General features: G+C 52.2%; 1 protein-coding gene across 1 annotated transcript in view; it reads left to right on the top strand.

Moving 5' to 3' along the window:
* The window catches only part of LOC148164944 (voltage-dependent N-type calcium channel subunit alpha-1B-like), a 58,303-nt gene extending 52,629 nt beyond the window's left edge, over nt 1–5,674 (top strand). The window contains 8 exon segments of the mRNA XM_088018948.1: nt 761–888; nt 2,282–2,399; nt 2,520–2,537; nt 2,587–2,703; nt 4,057–4,264; nt 4,500–4,740; nt 5,144–5,274; nt 5,277–5,674. Of these exon segments, the coding sequence (XP_087875074.1) occupies nt 761–888; nt 2,282–2,399; nt 2,520–2,537; nt 2,587–2,703; nt 4,057–4,264; nt 4,500–4,740; nt 5,144–5,274; nt 5,277–5,674 (1,359 nt within the window).
* The last annotated feature ends 19,479 nt before the right edge of the window (nt 5,675–25,153 follow it).

Genomic DNA, 25,153 nt, shown 5'->3' with positions numbered 1-25,153 from the left:
AGACAAGGGGCTGAGGACATGTTCCCTGGAGATCCCACTGTTTTAAGTGGTAGAAGAAAGAAGTTTGAAGAATATTTGAGGAGGTTTTTTGGGGAGGTTCGAGGAGAACCTGATTACCGTGCACATTGGCAGGGACCGGAGAGATTCAAACTGATGGGTCCAGGGTCATGATTTCTTCCACTCATGACTCTGACTGGGCTGGTTTGGGGCCCCATCTTCCTGACGTCATCCTTCAAAGATAACAACTTTCCCACGCAGCCAAACCATCAGTGACCATACGTAGACTCTGTCTAGAAAGTTGCCTGGTGTTCGGAGCTTACAGGGACATTCACCCATTGTGGGATGGGAAGTATCTGATGCCCACACCACATCCCCCGTTCCCCTGTCTGTTGCAGACACCCATCAGTGACCCCCCCCGCCGCCCCCCAAGCCCTGAAATGTCCTTAGAATTCTGCTCAGTCCAGGGCTCATGCAGCCTCTACCCATCAATCCAAGTTGATGATGAGATGAAACCTTTTACCATTTTTAATTGGATGAGGTCCCCAGATTTTGTAGGTAGGGATACTGAAGCTCCAAGAAGTGAAATGACTTTCCTGATGTCACTCACAGGCCAGGTTGGGAGTAAGCCCCCGCCTACCTCCTGTGTAGGGCTGGGGCAGGGCAGAAGGAGCACCAACCCATGCTGTGGGGTCAGGCCAGCTTTCTGGCACACCTGTCTGTGCCCTTAGAGCTCTTCCTCTTCCCTGCGTCCCTTCTACAGATGGGCCCTGTGTCCCTGTTCCACCCTCTGAAGGCCACGCTGGAGCAGACACAGCCGGCTGTGCTCCGAGGAGCCCGGGTTTTCCTTCGGCAGAAGAGCTCTGCGTCCCTCAGCAACGGCGGGGCCGTGTGAGTACCTGGCCAGGGTGCGAGGTGCATGGAGGAGGCAGGACTCCTGGTTTCTCCCCCTCCCAGAGGGGCTCCCTGTAGGCTGTGCTGCAGGACATGGAGCCCTCAGGTCCCATCACCACTTTGGGAGACTGGCCTCTCTGTTCCACCCCGTGCCCACCTCCCCCCAAATGGTTCCCCGCAGATGCTGCCTGAAAGCTAGTCCAGGCGGGCTGCTGGAGCGGTCCATGGTGGACTCCAAAGCTAATTCCCAAAACGTTACACGGGTGCCTCTGATGGCACTGAGGTCAGTGGATTTAGACAGTCGGTGGTTCCCACTGTCACCTCCCATTGTGCGTGCCCATTTCCCTTTCCAGTGAGGGGCCTCTGCCTCTGCTTCCTCACTGCTTGTTGAAAATGATTTGTTTTGACCCCATTCTGTTGACGGCCTGTGTGTGTCTAGTCTTCCTAACTCCTCTAAGACATTTTTCCTCAGATCTCCACTCCAGTAGTGATTTCTGAAGCAATTGTATTTTGTAGACAAATTGGTAACGTCCTTGTTACCTAACCCCTAACTCTTGCCACAATAATTCTTGGTAATGAACCACCCAAAACCAAGTGTTGCGAACTAACAGTCACCTACCTGTCTTGCACCGTGTGTCGCTGGGGGGTGGTAGCAGGCAGGCTCCTCTCAGCCACCCCCTCAGGGCCAGCAGGGTCCCAGGTCTGCTAACACCCTTATTGGCTAAAGGAAATCATTGGCTGAGCCCAAAGAGGGGGGCCTGTGCTCTGCCTCATCCAGCAAGGGCTAAGGTGTGGGGCCTGGTACCAGGCTGGGCACAGCATGCATGTTTAGGGCTCCTGATTTCCTCCTCATCTGTACATGTTTGGACGTTCTTTTCTGCAGCCTAGTTGTGGGTCTTGGACTGTTAATCAGGTAGGTTTTCCTGAGTACTACACTGCCCCTAACGTAGTGGTCAGGGCCTGCTGTGCACCAGCGTAGACAGGATGTCCGCCCTCTGCGTCATGCATGCTGTGCACATGTGGCCTCCCACTACTCCTGGGAGGCCCTGTCTAGGACCGAGGAACCTGCCGGGTGTCCCTAGACCAGCAAGCGGTGGGCCCAGAACTCCCTCGGACTCCCTCGGACTCAGAAGCCCCCAGCTCCCCTGGCTTCTGCTGCTCCGGGGGCCCTCTCTGCCCATCTGCTCTGAGCCCTGGTACTGGGTCCACATCCCTTGCTGTGTGGCCACTTGAGAGCCTGTACTTGAAGGGCCTCACGCATCTGGGCTGCTTCTCACCCAGAGTAGAAGGGGCCAGTATAGGTTCCTGGCAGGTTGGAGCCAGGTCCTTGGTGGGCCTTCCAAGGCCCACAGACCTCTGAGCCAACAGCACAATCCTCTCTTCTCTACAGACAACCCCAGGAGAGTGGCATCAAGGAGTCTGTTTCCTGGGGCACTCAGAGGACCCAGGAGGTACCCTATGAGGCAAGGACACCCCTGGAGCGTGGCCACTCTACAGAGATCCCAGTGGTGCAGCCAGGAAAACCGGGGAGGGCTCCCAGGGCTGGGGAGCCAGGCTGGGGATGGGGGATGAGATAAGGATTGGGGTGAGACAGGGATGGTGGGAGATGGCAGGAGTGTGGCGGGGAGCCCAGGATGGGGGGGAAGGTGAGAGTGGGGTGGGGGCCGGTGTGACTGCGGGCTGCTGTATGCCCAGGCTGTGGACGTCCAGATGCAGAGCATGGCCCTGAGAGGTCCTGACGGGGAGCCCCAACCCGGACTGGAGAGCCAGGGACGCGCGGCCTCCATGCCTCGCCCGGCTGCAGAGACTCAGGTGGGTGGTCTGGGAGGGCCAGGGTCATGGGAGGGTGGGGGCGTGGGGGATGAGGAGCCCTGGCTTGGGGAGGGCTTGTGTCCGCGTGAGGGCTCCCTACCTGCACGGCGGCCTGGACACTGTCAGCCCCGTTGGGAGCTCCCAGGATGATGGTCTCAAGAGGTGCAGCCAGAGTCCTCGGAGGCCTGCCAGGAATCCCCACCACCCACCGGTGCTCAGCCTCCTGCGGTGGCCCTGGGGCTTCCATCTCCCAGCCCAGTGTCCCTGACCCAGACTCTCCCTCTCTCTAGGACACCCCTCTCCCACGCCAGCCTGCATTGCCCCCCCCCCGGCCCCCCCGCCATGCACACGGTGCCTCACAGCTTGGTCCTCCCTTTCCCCATGGATGCTCTGGGGAGGACCTGCCCTGTTCTTTTTTTCTTTTAAAGATTTTATTTATTTTATTTGAGAGAGAGAGCACATGAGAGGGGGGAGGGTCAGAGGGAGAAGCAGACTCCCTGCTGAGCCCAATGCGGGACTCGATCCTGGAACTCCAGGGTCATGACCTGAGCCGAAGGCAGTCGCTTAACCAACTGAGCCACCCAGGCGCCCGACCTGCCCTGTTCTTTCTCTGGACTCTGGAGGCGGCACCACCTCCATCCCCTGCTCCTTCGGGGATGCTTTGAGTACCGAGCAGGAAGCTCCAGGGCAAGGGGGCTGTGGGCCCATTCACAAGGACTCAGAGAGGGGCCTGCAGACCTGAGGCTGTGTCAGGGGGCCCTGCTTTCACTTCCTGGGATGGTGAGGGGCTTTAGAGGGGCATGTCCTCCAGCCGGGGACCTTCAGTGTTTGCCTGGGGCTGGCCCTGTCCCTGCCTCCTTTTGTGGTTCCTGGTTCTGCACATTCCAAATGACTTCATTCTCTAAACTTGTCTCTGCCTCCTGAGCCTGGCCCGCTGGGCGGCCAGCTTGAGGACGCCGAGTGGAGGCTGTGGGTCAGCTCCCCTTGGAGGGCCCCTGTCCGCAGGTCCCGATTTCAGCCCAGGGCAGGAGCCCCATGGCCCTGGCCCAGCAGAGCCATCACACGCAGCCACCCCTCAGGGTTCTCCCAGCCAGGCCCGCAGGCTCCCTCTTCCTGGCATCGTCCCTGTCCCCCAGGGACACTGAGGCCAACAGCTCTCTGGGCCCTGCTGGCAGAGACGGACAGCACCTTGTGCAGCGTGCTCTGGGAGAAAGGGTGGGCCTGGGTGGGGAAGAGCTTTCTGGGGAGAGGGAAGGGCCTGGTGGTTCCTGAACCCCAGGCCTGCAGGGCCGCCCTGGAGCCTGCCCCAGGCCCCTCTCTCAGACTGTGTGCCAACCCACATCCCACCTGCAGCCGGCCCCCAACACCAGCCCCATGAAGCGCTCCATCTCCACACTGGCGCCCCAGCGTCCCCACGTGGCTCATCTCTGCAGCGCTGCCCTGGACTGTGCCCCAGCCAGCCAGGCTGCGCCCCATCACCACCACCGCTGCCATCACTGCAGGGACAGGAAGCCGAAGTCCTTGGAGAAGGGGCCCAGCCTGTCCGCAGACACAGATGGTGGTGTGTGCGGGGGTCCCTCCTATGGCCAGGGCCTGAGGCATTCCTTTCTGTGCCTCCACCATCCAAACGGCCCTGAGTAGGGGGCTGTGAGGCCCAGGTCTGGGGACCAGGCAGGATCACCCACGCACCTCAGCTCTCCCCCTGGGCCCCCCTGCTGGCCCTGGGGACCGGGTCTGGGCTGGGGGTCTGTCTCCCCACCTGGCTCGCTGTGCTGACTTCCCCTCTTCCTGGCCAGCACCCGGCAGTGCTGCAGGGCCAGGCCCACCCCCGCGAGAGGGGCCCACAGGCTGCCGGACGGAGCGCAGACAGGAGCGGGGCCGGTCCCAAGAGCGGAGGCAGCCCTCTTCCTCTTCCTCAGAGAAGCAGCGTTTCTACTCCTGTGACCGCTTTGGGGGCCGGGAGCCCTCGCAGCCCAAACCCTCCCTCAGCAGCCACCCCACGTCACCAACAGCTGGGCAGGAGCCAGGACCCCCAAGACCGGTAAGACAGGACCCCCCTCACTGCCCCTCCTTACGACCCCCCCCACCATGCTCCGAATCCTCCTTCATGTCCTGGTTCCCAGGCCCGAGTCTGCGCTCCCCCCCTCCTTGCTCCATTCCTCCCGCACCAGCCCGATCCTCCCCTCCCAACTGCCCTGGACTGGCCTCTGGTCTCCCTTCTCCCTGAGCTGTGCCTGTCCCTTTGTTCCCCACTGTTCCCCAACCACCTCCCCAGGCCTACCGGCACCAGCGGCTTTCCCCCCTCCACCACACACCCTACGGGTCCCCTCCCAGGGTGCCTGCCTCTCTCCATGCCTCACCCCCCACCTCCATGGTTCTCACCTGCATTGGCCTCTGGTCTGGGACTTTGATTTTTTTTTCTCTGTTCTATTTTCTTGTTGGGTGGTGGTTCAGTGAATGGGAGCCCCTTGTTGCCAACATCCGGTGCTAGCACCCCTGGCTGTAGTGGGCGGAGGCAGCTCCCCCAGACTTCGCTGACCCCCCTTCCCAGTGTCACCTACAAGATGGCCAATCTTCGCTTGTCCACTTTGCTGGGGCACAGACCAGCCTCCCCACCTTTTCCCCAGGCCGGCTTAGCCGTGGCCTTTCCGAACACAACGCTCTGCTCCAGAGAGACCCCCTCAGCCAGCCCCTCGCCGCTGGCTCTAGGATCGGTTCTGACCCTTACTTGGGGCAGCGTCTGGACAGTGAGGACACTGCCCGCACCCAGCCTGAGGACACGCTTACCTTCAAGGAGGCTGTGGCCACCAACTCAGGCCGCTCCTCCCGGACTTCCTATGTGTCCTCCCTGACCTCCCAGTCGCACCCCCTCCGCCGCGTGCCCAACGGCTACCACCGCACTCTGGGGCTCAGCTCGGGCGGCCGGGTTCAGCATAGCTACCACCACCCCGACCAAGACCACTGGTGCTAGCCGCACCTCCGCTTCACGCCTGCTCAGTGGGCGCGTTCCAGCCGATGAGTTTTATCATCACCGAGGCCGGGGCAGCAGCCCCTGGAAGGAGGGGCCCCGCCTTTGGGGCCAGCTGGGGGGAGGCCCCGCGGTTACCCCCCCCGCCCCCACCTCCTCTTTCGCGCTGGACCAATTCCTAAAGCCCTTTCGGAGAGGGACGTGGCTCTCTCTGTCCCCTTGTATGCTGCCTGCCTGGGTCTCGTGCCACAGACCCTACACGGGAAGTCACTGCATGTGCTGAGTGGGACCCTGTCAGTTTGAATCCTGTGTGATGGCTCCCAGCGTCTGGGGGGTGTGCCTGGGCCACTTTTAGGAGGTCTGGATCTGGTAGAGACCATCCTTTATCCACGTGTGTGGTACGGAGCCCGGCATGTTTACACGCCTGGCCAGATAAGACAGAGTGGATGGTCAACAGCAGTAACCTCAGGAGCCCGGCCTGTGGCTCCGTGCATTCTTGTCGGCGCCCACAAACACAAACACATCCAGCGTGGCTCTTTGTACTGAAACAGCAGGTGGACACCAGAAATACACTCACACATTCTCTGTCCTCTCCCAGATGCTGTCAACCTTGACAGGGACCAAATCTGGAAAACATTCTTGCTGTTGGTTTTGGTTTTTAATCGAAACACCCTTCCCTCTTTTGTCAATTCCATATACTTGATCTAGAAAGAAGAGAAAAACAGAAAAATGGGGAAGGAAATAGTAACAGAACTTAAAAAAAATCCAACCTGTAGGAAGCTCTCAGCTCTTTGGGGGGGGTGGTGTCTCTCTCTCTCTCTCTCTCTCTCTCTCTCTCTCTCTCTCTCGTGCGAGGAGATGCTCTTGCGTCCAGCCTGGGTGGCCCCCCAGCTCCCCTGGCTTCTGCTGCTCTTGACCAAGTGCCTGACTTCCGAGCCCTCTCGTGCCAGGCTCCTGGGGGCGGTGACGTGAAGCCTGTGTGAAGCGTGGGTGAGTCCTTGGAACTGTTTCTGGTTCCAAATATCAACCAAGTAGAAAGCTGGTGTCCATGGAGAACACTCATATAACATCCAGTGGGACGGTTGTAGTTGGAAACGAAGCGACCATTTCCCTGTTTTCCTCCCACGAGTGGAAGGGTTTCCTGGGAAGCCACAGAGCAGTGTAGAGCGTGTCCTTGTATGGGGTGTTTTCAGTCTGTTCTACGTCTGAATCTCAGGGACGGGATGCCTGCCAAAGAGGGCGTGGTATCTGTTGTGAAAGTTTCTTTTCAGATAAGGCCAGAGAGAGGGAGAGGTCGTGGGAAGAGGGAGAGGTGGGGGAGTGGAGATGGACCCGGCGGGCAGGAGGGAGGGCCTGTGTCTGTGCAGGTGCGGGCACTTGGGACGGCCCGACTGAAATGAGGCCAAAACTCGGAGGAAGCGATGGGGCAAGGAGAAGCTTGGCGACTGAGGCTCAGGTAGGAGCCATCTGAAGCCCAGCACTGTGGCACAAGACACGGGAAAGCAGGAAGCGAAAGGGAAATCCAACCTCATGGCCACTGTCAAAAGGGAAACACCGTAGGTAGGAGGCTGTGCATAAAATGCCGGGAGACCCTTTGTTTTATGAACAAAAGGAATATTTAGATGAGTAGATTTTGGTGCATCCTCCGTGTTTGGAAATGTCAGATGATCTCTTCGCTGGATCATTTGAGTGTTCCCATTGGCTGTTGCCCCATGACTCACCTTAAAGAAACCTGGCCTGTGACTTGTGTGTGCGTTTCTCTGTGTGGAGGTGTGTCCCAGTGAGTGGATGTTGTTAACCCATAGGGCTATGCAACAAAAGACACACATTCTATAGAAATAAATCACGTAAGACTACCACCTGTTCTAGGGTTTCAGCATGATTGTGACCAAACCATTTTATAGAATCTCCTTACTGGAAGGCACAATACTCTGAAACTTTAAGATTACAGAGTATTTTACTGCAATAGGAAATAATAACTGGAATGGTATCTCAGACTCTGCATGAGATAGCTCTGTTCCTGTTGCAAAGCAGAAGGATGTGTATTTTGATACTGATGTTTCATCTCTGGCCCACGTTATTGTGAATGTATCCATTCTGTGCAGAACCGCAGCTGCTTCCCAGGCCATGTTGGGTGGAGAATCACTGTTCTAGCCCCACACGGCCTCACCAGTCTGTCTGGATTCTTCTAGACACTGGAATTGGTGAAAACTACAGGGAGTGGGGGAAGAGATACTGTGTCTTGTTTTCCTGACTTTGGGTTTTGTTTCTGTATCGTCTCTTCTCAGCTATCATATGTTTCCACTGAGATCTCATAGTGAGTTGCCAAATTTGAAATGCATTAACCAGTTGTCTGCATCTGGACCAGTCAAGCAGTGGCTGTAGTTTGATGAAGTTATGTGTGCATGTAAAATATATACATATATACATATATACAAGTATGTGCATGAAATGTATATCTTCGTACTTTTTGATACAATGTACTCATTTGTTAATTTTTAATTATATTTGACATAAGTCAAAGGTTTGTTGCAAAGCTTTATATTTAAGAACAGTGTTAAAAAAAAAACCCAAAAAGAAGTCCCAACCATGCAACACAACTGGGACCTGCTTTAAAACAATCCTGTGATTGACGAGTTTGCTGCCTGAGTAATATTGATCACCCAGACTTTGGATTCTGGTATTGTTTCTACAGTGACATTTGGTATGAATCAAAGTCCTTGGATTAAAATAAAACTTAGCAAAAAATCAAAACAAACCCCACCATGCTGCTGGGTGATGTATGCAAGAGGTGTGGGAGTCAGCAACCTGTGCGTCCTCAGGAGGCAGGGCCACCTCCATGGGCGTGTGGGCAGGAGTGCAGAGCTGAGCAGCTCTCTGGAGAAAATAACCCCCTAAAACTGATTTGGGCCTGTTCATGATGCAAGTGTGGATCAGCCTGAGAATCTGGGTGGGGTTGGGGTGAGGGTCATGGGTTGGGGTCAGGGCCAGGGTCTGGATCGGGGTTAGGTTTAAGCATAATTGGCTTTCTTCCCCCTCCTCCAACTCCCTGGGCCTCCAGGGTAGACAGGACTCACCCAGGGTCACACACGAGTCAGAGGTGAGCTGGAGCATTGGTTTTCAGCCCTTCACTCCTGGGCTCAGACAGAAGAAAAGTGAAATGTCCACCTGATTCCTGACAGTTTGAGATCCAACTCATCCCCAGTCAGGGGTTATAGGGGGACTCAGGTTATAAAGGGTTCTTCTGCCTTCCCACCTGGGAAGGGTGCTGCTGGCCCCACTCTGCCTGGGCAGCCGCAAGTTCCAGCACGGCCCCACCCCACGAGGGCACTCTGTAGACACGAATGGATTCATATAGGACTGACTGCCATGGCCTGCCCGCCCCCATGTACAGCCTTCTTCGGGCTGTTGGGGGGCCCCCCCCGGCGCTGGCTAGATCCTTCGTCCCATCTGAGTGATTGGCAGGAAACAGGCAGTAGACAGGACAGCCCTTGGCCTCTGACCATCCAGGGAGGCATCTGTGGCCCTCCAGCTCAGGCCAGAAAGGGTCCTGACAACCCCCACAGCCATTACTGAGCTGACTGTGCTCCTGGCAGTGTAACAGGCCCATGGGCAGTGTAGACAGCCCCACAGGATGTTTCCATTCCCAACGTCTGTGTGGTTGAGACAAGGGCTTCCTCCTTCACAGTCTCTTAACCCTCCAAATGTTGGATGTGGCCCTGTCCACAGCAGCCATACAGCCATTCGGCAGACTGACCCTGCAGTCCTTTGGCCTCCCGATTGTGATGTAAACCTTTGACATACGTATTTGTTAAGAATTAAGGTTATGGGAGTAACGGTGCCTCCCAGCAGGCAGTTTCTCAGTGAGGCTGCCTGGTTTCAGAGAGTCACATGCATGATTCAGGGACTGTGGCCCCCAGAAAGTCTGCCATGTGTGGATTTGTGGTGTGGAATAATCCTTGAGCCTCCCACTGTTTCAACGAGCGATACTTTCCTTATCATCCTCACATTTGCTCTCTGTTCTTCATAAAGGAGAGAGAAGAGACTGGAGAATGAGCCAGTTTGTTCTTTGGGGAGGAGCGATTAATGTGGGGGGCAGGTGTGACTCCGGGGCTCCTTCCTCCCAGGGAGAAGAGTGAGGTCTGTGTGCCTTCCAGTCTCTGAGATGTGAGGACCCAATATCCAAGGCAGGAGCCTTGAGTTTCCTACCAACAGCAAAGTTGCTTTTTCAGCAAGTAGGAGAGCGCCTTGCCATCATGGGAAAATAGCAAGAGCACTGGATGGGCGGCTGCAGCCCGTGACCCTAACGAAGTGACCCCTTCCTTCCTTGGGCTTCAGATTCCAAAGCCATGCAGTCAGTCACCAGTGATGCGGAATCTGCTGCTTTCCCAGCCTGGCATCTCTTCTCACGTCCAAGTCCAGCATCTCAGCTTGCCTTTGGGAACCCCATGTCACCTGCCTACCATCCAGACAGTTCCAGAGGGCAGACCCCACTTTCCACCCACTTCAGAGATGGGTGTATGATCCAAGTCTACCCAACCCCTTGCTCAATTTTCTGGGTGCTCTGATGGCTTCAAGGATGAGAGTGTGACCCAAGCCGGGCCAAAGACAGTTAAAGCCATGACTTTTCATGGAACCCAAGGGAAAGAGAAACCCTTCCCAGTAGAATGGATGGTAAGTGGGTGTCAGCCTGGAGTTGTGGGAGGCCCCAGATGCAGTGAGAGAGACTGTGCCTATGAATGGGGCCACCCCAGAGCACTTAGCAGGATGGAGTGTTGGAGAGGGTCTAGGTCACACTGTGAGAGTGTGAGCCTTTGGGCCTGCCAGGTCCAAACCCACTCTTGTCTCTTGCAAGTATTAAGGTATTTCTACCATTAAAAAATATTAACTTCTTTTACTTAAGTAAGTGTGTCCAGTCCCTTGCCATCCAAAAAAGAACTGGGTGACACATCAGGATCCACAATCCCTGAGATTCCCCGTGCACAGTGTCCTCGCTGAGCAGGGTATGGCTGGGGGAGAGGAAGACAGTGAGTGGGGTCGGGTCTAAGGGCAGCTCCAGAACAGTTCTGTCCCTGTTCCTTTTCTGTCCTAGGAGAGGAAAACCCCAGAACAGTGAGAGGAGAACCAGCAGTAAGATGAGGCCCTGGATGGCTAATTGGTCTGCCTGTTTTTTCCTTATTTTAGCGTCCATTTTATTATTGTGCATTTTTATTAGGAAATCACCTATTTCCTCTAGGCTTCCAGTCCGATGCAATAGGTTTCCCTTATTTGACCTTTAATGTCTGTTTTTTTTAATAAAGATCTTATTTATTTATTTGACTGCGAGCGAGCGAGAGAGAGAGCACAAGCAGGGTGAGCAGCAAGGGAGAGGGAGAAGCAGGCTCCCGCGGAGCAGGGGGCCCGACGTGGGGCTCGATCCCAGGACCCCGGGATCATGACCTGAGCCGAAGGCGGACGCTTAACTGACTGAGCCACCCAGGTGCCCCTAATTTCTCCTCTTTTTCTAGTTTTCTACAAAATTGTCACAATTAGTGAACAAATATTGATATGTTGTTTTTAGCGGGAGTCCGTATTTTATTCAGGTTCCCTCTGTTCTACCTTTTCTCGCTCCAGGATCCCATGCAGGGCACCACGTGACATGTGCTCACCATGTGTCTTTAGGCTCTCCTTGGCTGTGACACTTTCTCAGTCTTGCTTTGTTTCAGTGACCTTGGCAGTGTTGAGGAGGACCGGTCAGGCATTTTGTAGAAAGTCCCCCATTGGGATTTACTTGTTTTCCTCCTGATTAGACTGGGGTTATGGGTTTTGAGGAAGCAGATCAGGGAGGTAAAGTGCTTTGTCGTTACTTTACAACAAGGGAACACTTGTCACTGTCCATGTTAACGCTGGTCACCTGGCTGAGGCAGCATGGGTCAGGCTTCCCCACCAGGAAGTTACTCTTTCCCACGTGCAGGAAGACAACTGCCCTGAGTCCCCACTTTAGGAGAGGAGAGTTAGCTCCATTTACTTGATGAATGGTTATCTACATCTATTAGTTGGAATTCTTATAGGAGAGGTCTATGCAATCCCGCTTATAAAAAGCTATGTAATTTGTTAATAAAAAGGCAACAAAGTAATTTAAAAGATCCCCCAGTCCCATTGGCTTTATTGAACAATTCATGAAACAGGCAGCATCCCATTTAGCAAAAAGAAAGGGGCTCCTTTGAGCTGCAGGGAGGGGAAGGATTTTAAAGGCAGAGAGGGCATTGAAAAAAAGAAATTACTAGAAAAGGATGCACTATTTTAGGCAATGTCCCCCTCCTAAGGGGAACAGAAGGGGCCATTCAGTTCATTTTCCAGGTTGACCGGTTAAAGTTTACGTGGAGGTGAGGGTGTGTGGAACTGCAGTTAGGTCAGGTAGTAAGTCTTGGTTTGCTGGCTTGGGTCTCCTGACGTAAGTGACTCCATTTTGGCCCTGTGGTTTCTTTTTAAAAATCGTCTATTTGGGGGCACCTGGGTGTCTCAGTCAGTTAAGTGTCTACCTTCAGCTCAGGTCATGATCTCAGAGTCCTGGGATCGAGCCCCACGTCGGGCTCCCCGCTCAGTGGGGGGTCTTCTTCTCCCTCTCCCTCTGTCTCTCCCCTCTGCTTATGCACTCTCTCTCCCTCTCAAATAAATAAGTAAAATCTTAAAAAGAATCATTTATTTTTACCAGCACGGACACCAGGGTAGGTTATGTTCCAGCACCTCAGTGTTTGGTCGCTTGCTCATTCCTCCTTTGGTGACGGAGAGCACTTTCCATTGGCTCCTGCTTTCCACTGACATCATTCCATCTCTGTGGCTCTTTTCTTGGTACTTCCTTACTTTCTGATACGTCAAGATTATCCTGGCTCCTATACTTACTGTCCAAGTTCTAGCATCAGCAAGTTCTTTAAGGAGCTCTGGGTAGTAGAGAACGGTATTAAAGTCTTACACGGGGGAGCTAAATGTCCATGCTCAGCGGACAATGCAAGGCAACATATGCCTGTATTCCCACCTATGTCGACACACCTAATGATAAAGATTTCTGTGTGGATCCGTCTGCGTCCATATTAAGCTAAGGATGAGTTTATACTGATGTCTCCAACCTGGTCCGCCACCACATGGAGATTGTGATCTACTCCCTTTGCTGATCTGTAACTTCCTACTCCAACAGTGGCAAACCTGGCTCTCACCACCGGCCCTTTATTTAATTCATTGCTCCATTCCAGATTACAGACGTGGTGTTTTCAGAACTGTTAGCTACCACTCTGATGGCAGAGAACTTTATCAAATAGAGTCCGCTGTGTACGTACAGTACATTTTTTCTTTATTCTACAGATTCCATTCATTTCCAAAGTTACTTAGGTCAGCACCTTTTGTCATACAACCTACAGTGAGGGTGTTTTCCCCCCATATGTTTCTAATACAGTTAGATTATGTGTCACGTTCTGTATTCCATTGAAGGGGAGGAAGAAATTTTCCTTGGTCCAAGGTTCTTACTGCGGGATGAAGAAAGAAATTGACATGAAACAGATAAATGGGAGAAAAAAACCTAAAGTGCAATAATGTGCACATGGAGACCCAATAATGATCCTGAGGTCTAAAGGAATGACCAAGGAAGCCAGGTTTTATACTTTTTGGACAAAGAGTAACTACACCTGTGAAGAAATCACAGGACAAAGAAAACTTAACCTTGGGAGCTTCGATTAGTAAGGAATTCTAAACAAAATTTGGGCTGGGGTTGTAAATTAGTAAAAAGTAACAAGGGTTGTTTATACAGCCTTATGGGCTCCAAATCTCCCATCTCTGGTGATGTCAAAATCTCTTTACCTCCTGGTATAGGGACACCTTCACGTGGGAGATTGATTTCCTTTCCAGGGGGACAGAGGAGGGTCTAAGTGTCCTCATTGCATAGGCTGTCTCTTAAGTAACTTTTATTTAAAATGATCTGTATGTCAAAGTGGCAGATTTGGGGCAGCCTGCCCTTGGCCCCCACACCATCCTGTGACACTCCCACATCCTAAACAACTTACTTTCTGTAGATTATTATTTACTCTTTGGGATGTAGAAATGTTTGTATTTTTTAAAGATTTTATTTTTAAGTAATCTCCACACCCAACATGGGGCCCGAATTCACAACCCCAAGATCAAGAGTTGCACGCTCCACCAAATGAGCCAGCCAGATGCCCCAAAAGGTTTGGGTTTTGTCAAATGCTTAATGGCAGGTATAAATCATGAAAATATCATGGAATTCACTCCCAGATCCTTATATCATCTCTAGTTTTGCCTTTTCCAGAATCTCCTACAAATCGGGTCACTCAGTGTGCAGCCTTTTCAGACTGGATTCTTTCACTTAGAAAAATACATGTAAAGTTCATCCATGTGATTGTATGGGGTTATGGTTCATTTCTTTTTATTGCTGAATAGATTACCAGGAGAAAACCAAGTCAAAGTTTAATATCATGCATATGTCCTGTATTCATGGGAGATACCCAGGAAAATGGTGTAATTCCTTGAAGTGGCCCAGCCCTCACCCTAAATGCTATCTTCAGCTAAAGACCAAAAGATTTTGGGTGGTGGGAAGGCCAGTTAAGGGATGTTCTCAGGTGAGCACAGTAAACGAGGGTATGGTTGTTACACAGCTTTAAGTCTGTGCCTTCTCTTTTGGTAAGAGTTTCTTGAGATTTAGTAATTCTGTTCCTGATACAGAGGGAGACAGGCTTACAAATGGGGTGTTCCTTTATAAGTGTACATTTCACTCACCAAATGGCAACTTTTACCCAGTTTTCAGAGATTCTCCCATGTCTGGCGTTTCTTAAAATTAATCAGCGCAAATATCCCTTGTGCAAAAGAGGTATATTTTGCATGGCATATTCTGCTTCCTTCACATGGATGCACTTAGTTTGCTTATGGATTCACTAATGGAAGGACATCCTGGTTTCTTTAAGTTTGTAACCATTATGAATGGAGCTACCGTGCATAACTGCATGTGAGTTTTTGTTCGGAAATAGTTTTTCAAAGCAGTTGCTAAATACTAGAAGTGCAATTGTTGGATCTTAACATGAGACTAACTTAGGTTTGGAAAAAATGGCCAAAATGTCTTCTGAAGGGACAGTTGCTGCCATTCCTCACCTTCCAGCAATTGGTGTTCTTGTTTTTGGAGTTTAGTATTTGTGATAGGTGTGCAGTGCTGGCTGTCTCACTGTTGTTTAAATTTGTACTTTCCTAATGATGATGTGAAACATAATTTTGTATGCTTATTTTGTATCTGAATATCTTCTTTGTCCAGGCATCTGTTCAGATCCTTACCCATTATCAATTAGGATGTTTGTTTCCTTATCATTGAGTTCTGATAGTCTTTTGTATTTTTTGAATACAAATCTTTTACCAGATTTGCGCTTTGCAAATATTTCCTCCCAGTTCGTGGCTTGTCTTTTAGTTTTCTGAGCAAGGTCTTTCACAGAGCAAAAGTTTTTTTTTTTTTAAGATTTTATTTATTTATTTGACAGAGAGAGACACAGCGAGAGAGGGAACACAAGCAGGGGGAGTGGGAGAGGGAACACAAGCAGGGGGAGTGGGAGAGGGAGAAGCGGGCTCCCCGCTGAGCAGGGAGCCCCATGTAGGGCTCGATCCCAGGACCCTGAGATCATGACCTGAGCCGGAGGCAGACGCTTAACGACTGAACCACCCAGGCGCCCCGCAAAAGTTTTAATTTTAGGAAGTTCATGTTATCAATTTTTTTCATTTGTGGATTGGCTTTTGGTGTTGTGTGTTAAAGCTCATCACTGAACCCAAGACCATGTGGATTTTCTTTTTTTTACTTTTTGTTTTTTGAAAGATTTTATTTATTTATTTGACAGAGAGAGAGAGAGAGAGCAAGCACAAGCAGGGGGAACAGCAGGCAGGGGAGAAGCAGGCTCCCTGCTGAGCAAGGAGCCCGACGCGGGGCTCGATCCCAGGACCCTGGGATCACGACCTGAGCCGCAGGCAGCCGCTTCACCGACTGAGCCACCCAGGCGCCCCCTTTATTTTGATAGTTTTACATTTTAAATTTATCTACAATTTTAAATGAATTTTGGTGTAAGTTGTAAAGCCTGTGTCTGCATTTCACTTAATTCCGTACGGTTTCTAATTAATAGTTTCTATTTCTGGAGAAGTCAGGGGATAATTGGACTCCATTTCAGTTCGAATTTCCCTAATGTAATGGATTCATCTGGACCCCAGAAGGGACAGGTGCCTCCACGGAACTGAGTGCACCGCATCCTGCACTGCACCCACCTCCCGCAGGGGGCGCCCGAGTCCCGCCCCGCGACCCGTGCGGGGCATGCGCGCTCAGCCCTCCCCCTCCGGGCGAGGACAGGTGTTCCAAGGCCTCAGGACCGACCCGGCAGCCACATTCTACTGTGTGTCTCGGGACACTTCCTGTAAGTGGGACCACAGGGCGTCTGTCCTTCTGTGACTGGCTGATGTCGCTCAGCGTGATGACTTCCCGCTTCATGCGTGGTGTCGCCTGTGTCGGAGCCCCCTTCGTTTTTAAGGCTGAATCGTGCTCCGTGGTGTGTACACCACGTTTCGTTTATCCATTCGGCTGTCAGTGGACACTTGGGTTGCTTCCCCCTTTTGGCTGCGGTGAAAAATGCTGCGCTGAATAAGGGTACTTCTCCTTTCGATTTTGGGGTATGTATCTGGGAGTATAATTGTTGAACCATACGGTCATTCTCCTTTGATCTATTTGCCTAAATGCCAAAATATTTTATACGTAGACTGCACCATTTGTCACAAGCAAGGTGTAAGGGTTTCCGTTTCTCAACATCCTTTCCAAAATTTGTTATTTTACTTTTCTTGATTATAGAGATTCTCTTGTGTGTAAAAGGACATCTAACTGGTTTAAACCTTCATTTCCATAAACACTAAGGATGTTTAACATCTACTCATGTGCTCTTCACCATTTGTATGATTTCTTTGGAGAAAGGTCTATCCAAGTCTTTTGTCTATTTTAAGAAATGGGTCGTCTTTTTGCTGAGGAGTTGTAAACGCTCTTTACATGTTCTGGGCAACAGACTCTTATTAGATACATAATGTACAAATATTTTCTTCCATTCGGCGGGCTATCTGTTCACTTTCCAGATAGTATCTTACGATGTACAAAGATTTTTAATTTTTTTTTTTTTACATTTCTTTTTTAAGAGTGAGTGAGTGTGCGAGTGGTCAGGGGCAGAGGGAGAAGGAGAGAGAACCTTAAGCAGGCCCCACCCTCAGTGTGGAGCCTGACGTGGGCTCTATCTCATGACCCCGAGATCATGATCTGAGCCAAAATTAAGAGTCGGACGCTTAACCAACTGAGCCACCCAGGCACCCAGAAGAGATTTTTAATTTTGAGGATATTATTTTATCTATTTTTTTCTTTGCTTTCTTACGCTTTGGTGTCAGATCTGATAACATTGCTAGATCCAAGGTTATGAAGATTTATCCCCACTTATTTCTTCTAGAGTTTATAGTTTTACCTCTTACATTTAAGCCTTTAACGTATTTTGAGTTAATGTTTATATGTGGTGTGAGGTAAGGGTCCAGTTTCATTCCTCTGTACACGGATAGCCAATTGTCTAGCACCCTTTGTTGAAAAGACCCTTCTCTCCCCCAGTGTAATGTTGTCCACCCTTGTCAAAATTCAGTGGACCATAGATGAAGGGGTTTATTTCTGGGCTCTCACTTAAATTCCACTGATCTGTATGCATATCTTTTTTAAAAAAATTATTTATTTTTAAAAATGTTTTAAATTTAAATTCAATTAACATATAATGTATTATTTTTTCAGGGTGAATGCATACCTTTATGACAGTATCAAAATGTTTTATTTACTGTTGCTTTGTATTAATATTTGAACTTTGGAAGAATGACCTTTCACCTTTGATTTTCTTTTTCAAGATTGTTTTGGCTATTTTGTGGTCCCTTGAAATTCCATATGACTGTTAGGATTAGCTTGTGCAGTTCTTTCCAAAGGCCTTTGTGAATTTTCTTGGGAACACATTGAATTTCCACATTGCATTGTGTACTATTGCCATCTTATCAATAGTATGTCTTTTCATCACCGTGGGGTCCTCAGATTTATTTAGGTTTCCCTTTCTTTCAGCAATGTTTTGTAATTTTCAGCGTACAAGACTTGCACCTTGATTACATCTATTCCTAAGTATTTTGTCAACGATAATGTTCCCTAAAATGGAATTGTTTTCTTAAATTATTTTTTGGATGATTCATGGCTAATGTATACAAATAAGAGAGATTCTTGTGTATTGATATTAACTGGCTGTAATCATTTGTTGATTGTTTAGGAAGCTCTATCTATAAGATGATGTCATCTCTGGTCTCTGAATAGACCTAGTTCTACTGTTTTCTTCCACATGTGGATTTCTTGCCTTATCATTCTGGGTAGAACTTTCAGTACGATACTGAGCAATGAGTGAAAGCCAGCATGATGGACTTGTTTTTGATTTCAGAGTAGAGCTGTCAGTCCTCAAAATTGAGCATGATGTTTGATTAGAGTTAGGGTTGGGGTTAGGGTTAGGGGCTAGGGTTAAGGGTTAGGGTTAGGGTAGGTGACCCTGTGACCCATGAAGCCCGACAGTCAGCATGCTAGAGCCAGGAACACTCCCCCTGTGCTGAGCTCCCCGGCAAACCCTGCACGTCCCCTCCCCTGGCTGACCCCCTGCAGGTTCTCTCCCCACCTGCCATGAGTTGAGCACCTTTGGGCACAGCCCTTGTTTCTATGGCCTACAGACTGGGTAGAATCAGCTGCATGGGTTTCTAGCCTCTAAGCCTCAGGCTCCCCTTTGTAAGATGGGGTCCTGATGGCTCCCATCTCTGGGAGCCAAAGGTAGGGAGGCCCCACCAGCAGACGCGCTCAGGCCAGGCCAGGAGGGTGGCTGTTGCTTAAAGCAGCCCAGGGCCTGCCCTCCTTGAAGAAAGTGCACACGTTCACGGCCCAAGTTTTGGGGTCCTGCTGCCAGCCTCTGGCAGTGACCCTCCTCCAGCCCTGTCCCCTGTCCCTGTGGATACATGGTCTTCCTGGAGATGTTCCTGCAGAGAGTTGAGAAGCAGTTCATGGTGGGACACAGGGTCACCTACTACGTCTTCACCAATCAGTTGCCCGCCGGGCCCCATGTGCCCCTCCGGGAAGGCCGGAGGGTGGTGGTGCTCGAGGTTCCCGGCACCCTGCGCTGGGAGGACGCGTCCATGCAGAGCACGTGATGATCCGCCGCTTCTGTAAGCAGCTTTTCCCATCATCGTGCGCTGAAATAAAGTTCTCAGACACCAATCTGAGCGGCCATGCAGGGCTGCCTCTGTAAGTAGGGCAGCAGCAGCTGGGTTCTGCACATCGCTTTTACGTCATTTTTTATCAGAAAAGCAAAGGCAGACGCCTCAAAGCGTGGGAAAGGAGGACAAAGGGATGGCAAGTACGCTGAAGCTGTGAAGCAGGCCTGCACCCTCCTCTACGCACAGGCACGCAGGGAGGCCGTCATGGGATCGGGGAAGAGTGGGACGTTTGTGCTAGCAAACGCCAGGTGCAGGAAGGGGGGCACGGAGGGTTACATTCTTTCCTGGCTCCTAACCTTTGCCCTGCCCCTGGGGATCATGGGATCCTGCTCCTACCGGGCCATTGTGGTCAGTAGCCTGAGAACAGGAACGCTGCTGACGTTTCAGCTGCTTCCACAATCACTCCTTAGGGCTGACAATATATTTTCTAAGATTAACTCCACAATTCCTCTGTGAGGTGGACTACCTGGTGTGCACAGAGGTGGACATGAAGTTCCGTGACCACGTGAGTATGGAGACCCTCTTTGGCACCCTGCACCCCGGTTTCTACCAGGCGGCCCACAAGGATTTCAGCTACGAGCATTGGCCACAGTCCCAGGTGCACATTTCCCAGGGGCAAGGGCTACTTTGACTACAAGGGGGCCTTTTCTGGGGGGTCGGTGGTAGAGGTTCACCAACTGACCTTGGCCTGTCACCAGACAATGGGGGTCAACCTGGCCAATGGGATCGAGGCTGTGTGGCACGATGAGAGCCACCTGAACAGGTACCTGCTGGGCCATAAGCCCATTAAGGTGTTGTCCCCAGAGGACCTGTAGGACCCACAGCTGCTGGCCTGCCCCCAGAGGACCTGTGGGACCCACAGCTGCTGGGCTGCCCCCCATCATGAAGAAGCTGAGATTCATGGCTGTGCCCAAGAATCACCAGGACGGCAGCAGTGGTTAGTACTTGAGGAGTCGTTTTGGTGCCCACCGGGTCTTTCACTCGAGTTAACAGATGAGTCAGAAGGAAGGACGTCCTCAGTTAGGAAGTATAGACGAAGGTCAGAGTGGAGGTGGGCAAAGGCCTCTTTCAGAGAGCAGGGAAGCTCTGAGCTGCTTCTATACACCTTGCCCTGCTCATCGCTTCTGGCTGCCTGGCCCTGAGTTCTGTCCTTTCAATGAATTGGTCATCTAGTAAGTAACAGGTTTCTCTGAGTTCCATGAGCCACTGGAGCAGATTATTCAAACCTGAAGAGGTTGTGGGGACCTCCAATCTGTAGCCCATAGCTCGGAAACAGGGGTGACTTCTCTGCCCAGCCACTGGCTGACCACTAAGTTAACAGCACAGGGATTCAGTAGCCATACACACAGCAAAGAATACAGACTTGACAAAGTAAGTTCAGAAAAGTCACTAAACCAACAGTAGCAACTACAACGAGCAGCAATCATGAAGCCTGGCGTGGGGAAGGTCTGATGTTCGGGATGCTTCCATTATAATAATCATAATCACACCCTGGACTTGTCACTGGGACCAAGTCCCCTGGCTGGGGGCCAATAGCTCCTACATGTTCCATGTGCCTCTCTCCCTGGCTCCTCCAGCCATGCACTGTCCTGTGCTGCTTCCCAGTAGAGGTCCGTTTTCACCAAAGCCAGGAAGATGGGATGGGTTTTTCTGACTCCGCACCCCCCGCCCCACAGTGTTGCAAGAGAGGAAAAAGTTTTCCTCAACCCTTTGAAGGTCCCTGGCTGAGTCTGGAAATTGACAAAGACAGATGGACAGGAGAAAAGCAAGCAAAATGTATTGATTGTTTTGGTGGGAACCTCACAAGACCATGACGACCAGCAGAGGTGACTGGAGCAGACAGCTCTTCTACCTTTTAGACAAAGAAGCAGTAAGTGTGTAAAGAATTGACAGACACAGGGGTTTGGACTAGGGCTCGTAAACGGTAAAGAAGTTAACTAGGAAGATAAGGGTTCGTTTAACCAGGTGTGTTCGTATAGACCCCGTGGTCCTAAATTCCTTGACTCTGGTGATAAGCACATCATCCCTGTGGTCCGGGGAGAGAAAGTTCCACATGGGAGTATTCTGACCTGCTTAAGGGAAGAAGGGCTGATGGCTGGGGGTCAGAGAGACCTTCTTGCTTCTGCTCTATGCAAAAGTTCTTTTAGCTTCTATATTTAATTTGCCAAGGTGCCATATTTGGGTTAGTGTGTCCTGAGCCTCACTGGCCTGGTGCTGTACTCTGTCTCCTAGTATCCAGGATATTGGGTGTGCTGCTGTGGAGACCTCCCAGCCCTGGGGTAGCCCCTTGTCCAGGGAGGCGCCTGCCTCAAGGGGCGGGTTGCTAAGGGTGGCCGCCCCTCCTCAGGGAGATTGGGTGGGAGAGTGCAGATCTTACTTCGAGAAACTGACTTACATTTCCTAAAAAGGTCTACCTGACAGTGGGATCATACAGGAGTTCTATTTTTAGTATTTTGGGGAAAATCCATCCTTTTCCCAGCATGGCTGTGCCAACCAAAGTCAATTCCGGATGATTTTTACCTATAAACCAGAGATTTTTTAAGAACTCCAGCAGAGAACATGAGGAGAACATTTTCATGACCTTCGACAGGCAGAGATTTCCCAGGATGCAAAGTATACTGACCGTAGGCACAAACCGGTGACTTAGAAACTATGAAATGAAGAACTTGTTCTCCTTCTTCCATTTCTGGCTAGTGTGCTGGTCTGTGGCTCGATCCCACCTCAGGCAGCTGGAAGGTTGACCTCCCAGGTCAGCTACCACTGAGATGGCTACTGTTTCTAGAAATTCTTTGGGTGTGGCCAGGTTTCCCCACCTGTGCACTGATCAAGTCGGCGACCTCTAACAGTGGAGCCATGGGTCCTCCAGGCATGGTCCCCCCCAATCCCCCAGTAAAGCCATCCCACTGAGGGTTTAGGGGGACGGGAGCTGCCCCTAGGCAAAACTGGAGATTCTCACTGTCCCTACCTGGCCTTCAGATGCTGCCTCTGGTGTCTTCTTGGAACCCTGACCTGTCAGTTTTCGGCAGCTGGTCCAGTCGTACCCTCACTTTCTGGGAGGGGGATTTGGTGGAATCTGCAGTGTGTCCTGCAGCCCCACCAGGATCGCTTTTTGAAGGCACATCGTCTGGGCCATCTGAGGACCCAAGACTGTGGGTCTGTGGCCTGGAGGGATTCTGAGCAGTGCTGGTGGGATGGGAGGGCTGTAAGGCCCAGAGGCAGGTTTCCAAAAGCTGTCTGGGGTCCCCGGCATCCTACCGTTTTCGAATCAAAGCCCTGAGATCTTTAAAATGCCAGCCACGGTACAGCATGGGCCACAAAAACAAATGTCCCTGTGCACCCACCCCACCTAAACTATTGGCCATTTCTTGTCACTTGAGCTGAGTATAAAGGATTGGGAGTTGGGGCTTGAGGGGGGATCCTGGGCCAGACTTTGAATTTGGGGGACAAAGGCCATCAGACAATCTTGTGCTGAGCCTGAGGATGGGGTCTGTGTGGAGACCCCAGCTGCAGGCACTGCTGTCCACTGATGCCCCCTCAGGCTGTCCAAGTGCCCCTGCTGCTGGGGGAGCACCTGCCCCGTCCTCTCTGCAGAGGGCTCACTCCTGCACCAGGTGCGCCTCCTCCTGCGAGTCACTGTCAGCCTGCAGCCTGGGAGGGTGGCTACCCAGAGTTCCTCCAGCTGCTGGGGGAACACCTGCCCCCTCCTCTTTGTCTGAGAGCTCTGTCCTGTACCAGGGGCCTTCTCTCCTGCCAGTCCCTGCCAGCCTGCAGCCTGGGAGGGTGGATACCCTGACAACCTCCAGCCCTGGGGACAGAGCCAGTGCGATGTGGTCTCCCAGCAGGTCTGAGCACCAGGCCCGTACATTGCTCACTCTCCTCCTGTGGGATCACTGTGCCACATCCTCCCTCAGGCTCCCTGGGCCCAAGTCCTCCTCTGCTCAGGGACCACTCCCTGCCCAGGCTCCACATGGTGAGACTGGGAGCAGGTCATCTGGACCTTCTGGACTCTCGCTTCCGTGCCCGTGACATGGGCACAGTGCAGCCTCACAGACTGCTCAGAGGAGACCCAGCGCAGGAAGACGCAGGCCGCTGCAAGGGAGATGCCAAGTGACCCCAGTGGGAGCGCACGGGACTTGCACAGGCCCACCAAGGTGCTGTCCCCGGAGGACCTGTGGGACCCACGGCTGCTGGGCTGGCCCCCATCATTCCCCGGGTCATGAAGAAGCTGAGATCCATGCTGTGCCCAAGCATCACCAGGACCCCCAGAACTCATGAGGCGCTGTCCCCAGAGGAGCTATGGGACCCACGGTATTGGGCTGTCCCCTGAAGGACCTGTGGGACCCGCAGCTGCTGGGCTGGCCCCTGTCATGAAGAAGCTGAGATTCGGGCCATGCCCAAGAATCACCAGGACACACAGAACTCATGAGGGGCTGCCCCCAGAGGCCATGCAGGACCCGCGGCTGCTGGGCTGTCCCCTGGAGGATCTGCGGGACCCGAGGCTGCTGGGCTGGCCCCCCATCATTCCCTGGGTCATGAAGAAGCTGAGATCCATGGCTGTGCCCAAGAATCACCAGGACATCTGGAAGTCACGAGGGGCTGCCCCCGTCTCCATCAGGGGGTGCTGCCTTGAGCGGAGCTGTCAGAGCAGATTCCTACTTCTGTCCCCTTGAGGGAAACTGTGGAGCCCAGCACTGCTTGCACGGGCACGCCAACGCCCCAGGCACCCCTGTGCACAGGAGGCCTGCCTGGGGGCACACGTTCCTCTCTTTGTGGTCACTACATTTTGATCATTTCGGGGTCATTTGCAGCTGTGAACGGCTCCAGTTTTATGTCAGAGGTTTTTCTGTGTCAATGCTGAGCAACCATCTTTAAAAAGAACGATTGAGGGAAAAGGTTTTCTCTCTGGTTCTAAACAGACATTGCCTGTTGGGGCTGGGAGCAGCCCTGTAGCAGCCATGGAGCCAGAACAGGCGCTGGCCGGGTCTTCCCTCCCAGTCCTTACACCTCACCGCAGGCATGGGGCTTCAGGGTCAGGGTGCGCCGAGTCACCTCTCAGACCCCCCAGTGCCCTCACCACCAGAGGCCTTGGCCGTGGCCACTAGCTCGGCCTCCAGGAGCGTGGAGCCCTCTGGGCTATATAAGGTTCCTGCCTTGGTTTTAAATGGCTATTTCTGGGCGCCTGGGTGGCTCAGTTGGTTAAGCGGCGGCCTTCGGCTCAGGTCATGATCCTGGAGTCCCAGGATCGAGTCCCACATCGGGCTCCCTGCTCAGCAGGGAGTCTGCTTCTACCTCTGACCCTCTTCCCTCTCGTGCTCTCTGTCTCTCATTCCCTCTCTCTCAAATAAATAAATAAAATCTTTAAAAAAAATAAATGGCTATTTCTATGCTGGTGTTTGTGAAATGTGGGCACTCGCTCCGTCTGGATGCGCGTCCCCTTGGGATTCCTCCGTGCCCACCAGTGGGTTTGCACTTGTGCACTTTCTCTGGACCAGCTGCCTGCACTGTGTCTTAGCAAGCACTTACTGAGCTCAGTCACCCAACAAGGGGCAGAGCGTGAGAGCGAGAACTAAGATACAGGCTCCCTGCTCCTGGGCCCTCCAGGGATTTGCGACGGCCCCGACGTCCTGACTCATTTCTTTTGTATTGTGGTATAATGGACATACAGTTGATACCATGAAGCGCGTTTCAGTGGCAATAAGTATATTCCCTGTTCTGCACCGGCTACTTCCGGTCCATTGCCACAATGTTTTCATCATCCCCAACTGAACCTCTACCCACGAGACCCTAACCCCCCATTCCCTTTCCCCAGCCCCGGCACCCAGCAGCTCCTTCCACCTCTGTGATGGGAGTGCTCTCCATCCCTCACAAGTGGGGTCCTCCAGTGTCGGTCCTTTAGGGACTGGCTTGTTTCACATGGCATAATGGCCTCAAGGTCTGTCCCTGTGAGCCTGAACCTGACCCCGCTTTTCCCCCAAAAGTGTGGCTCAGCCCTCTCCTGTCTGAGCCGAACCTCCTCAGTCCCCTCTGCTCCCCTCACCTTCCTCCTCAGCCTGAAGATGATCCCAGCCAGTCTGCAGCTCTGAAGACCTGTCCAGTCCGGATGCCAGGCACATACCCCGGGGGCCTCGGGCCTCACCTGTGCCCCATCTGTCCACGTCAGGTGCCTGCCCC

This window comes from Eumetopias jubatus, unplaced genomic scaffold (genome assembly GCF_037043125.1).
Source record: "Eumetopias jubatus isolate StellerSeaLion01/CBP00866 unplaced genomic scaffold, mEumJub1_p1.0 scaffold_1, whole genome shotgun sequence".
Classification (NCBI taxonomy): domain Eukaryota; kingdom Metazoa; phylum Chordata; class Mammalia; order Carnivora; family Otariidae; genus Eumetopias; species Eumetopias jubatus.
The sequence above is the reverse complement of the archived record's forward strand: the minus strand, read 5'-3'. Positions and strand labels throughout refer to the sequence as shown.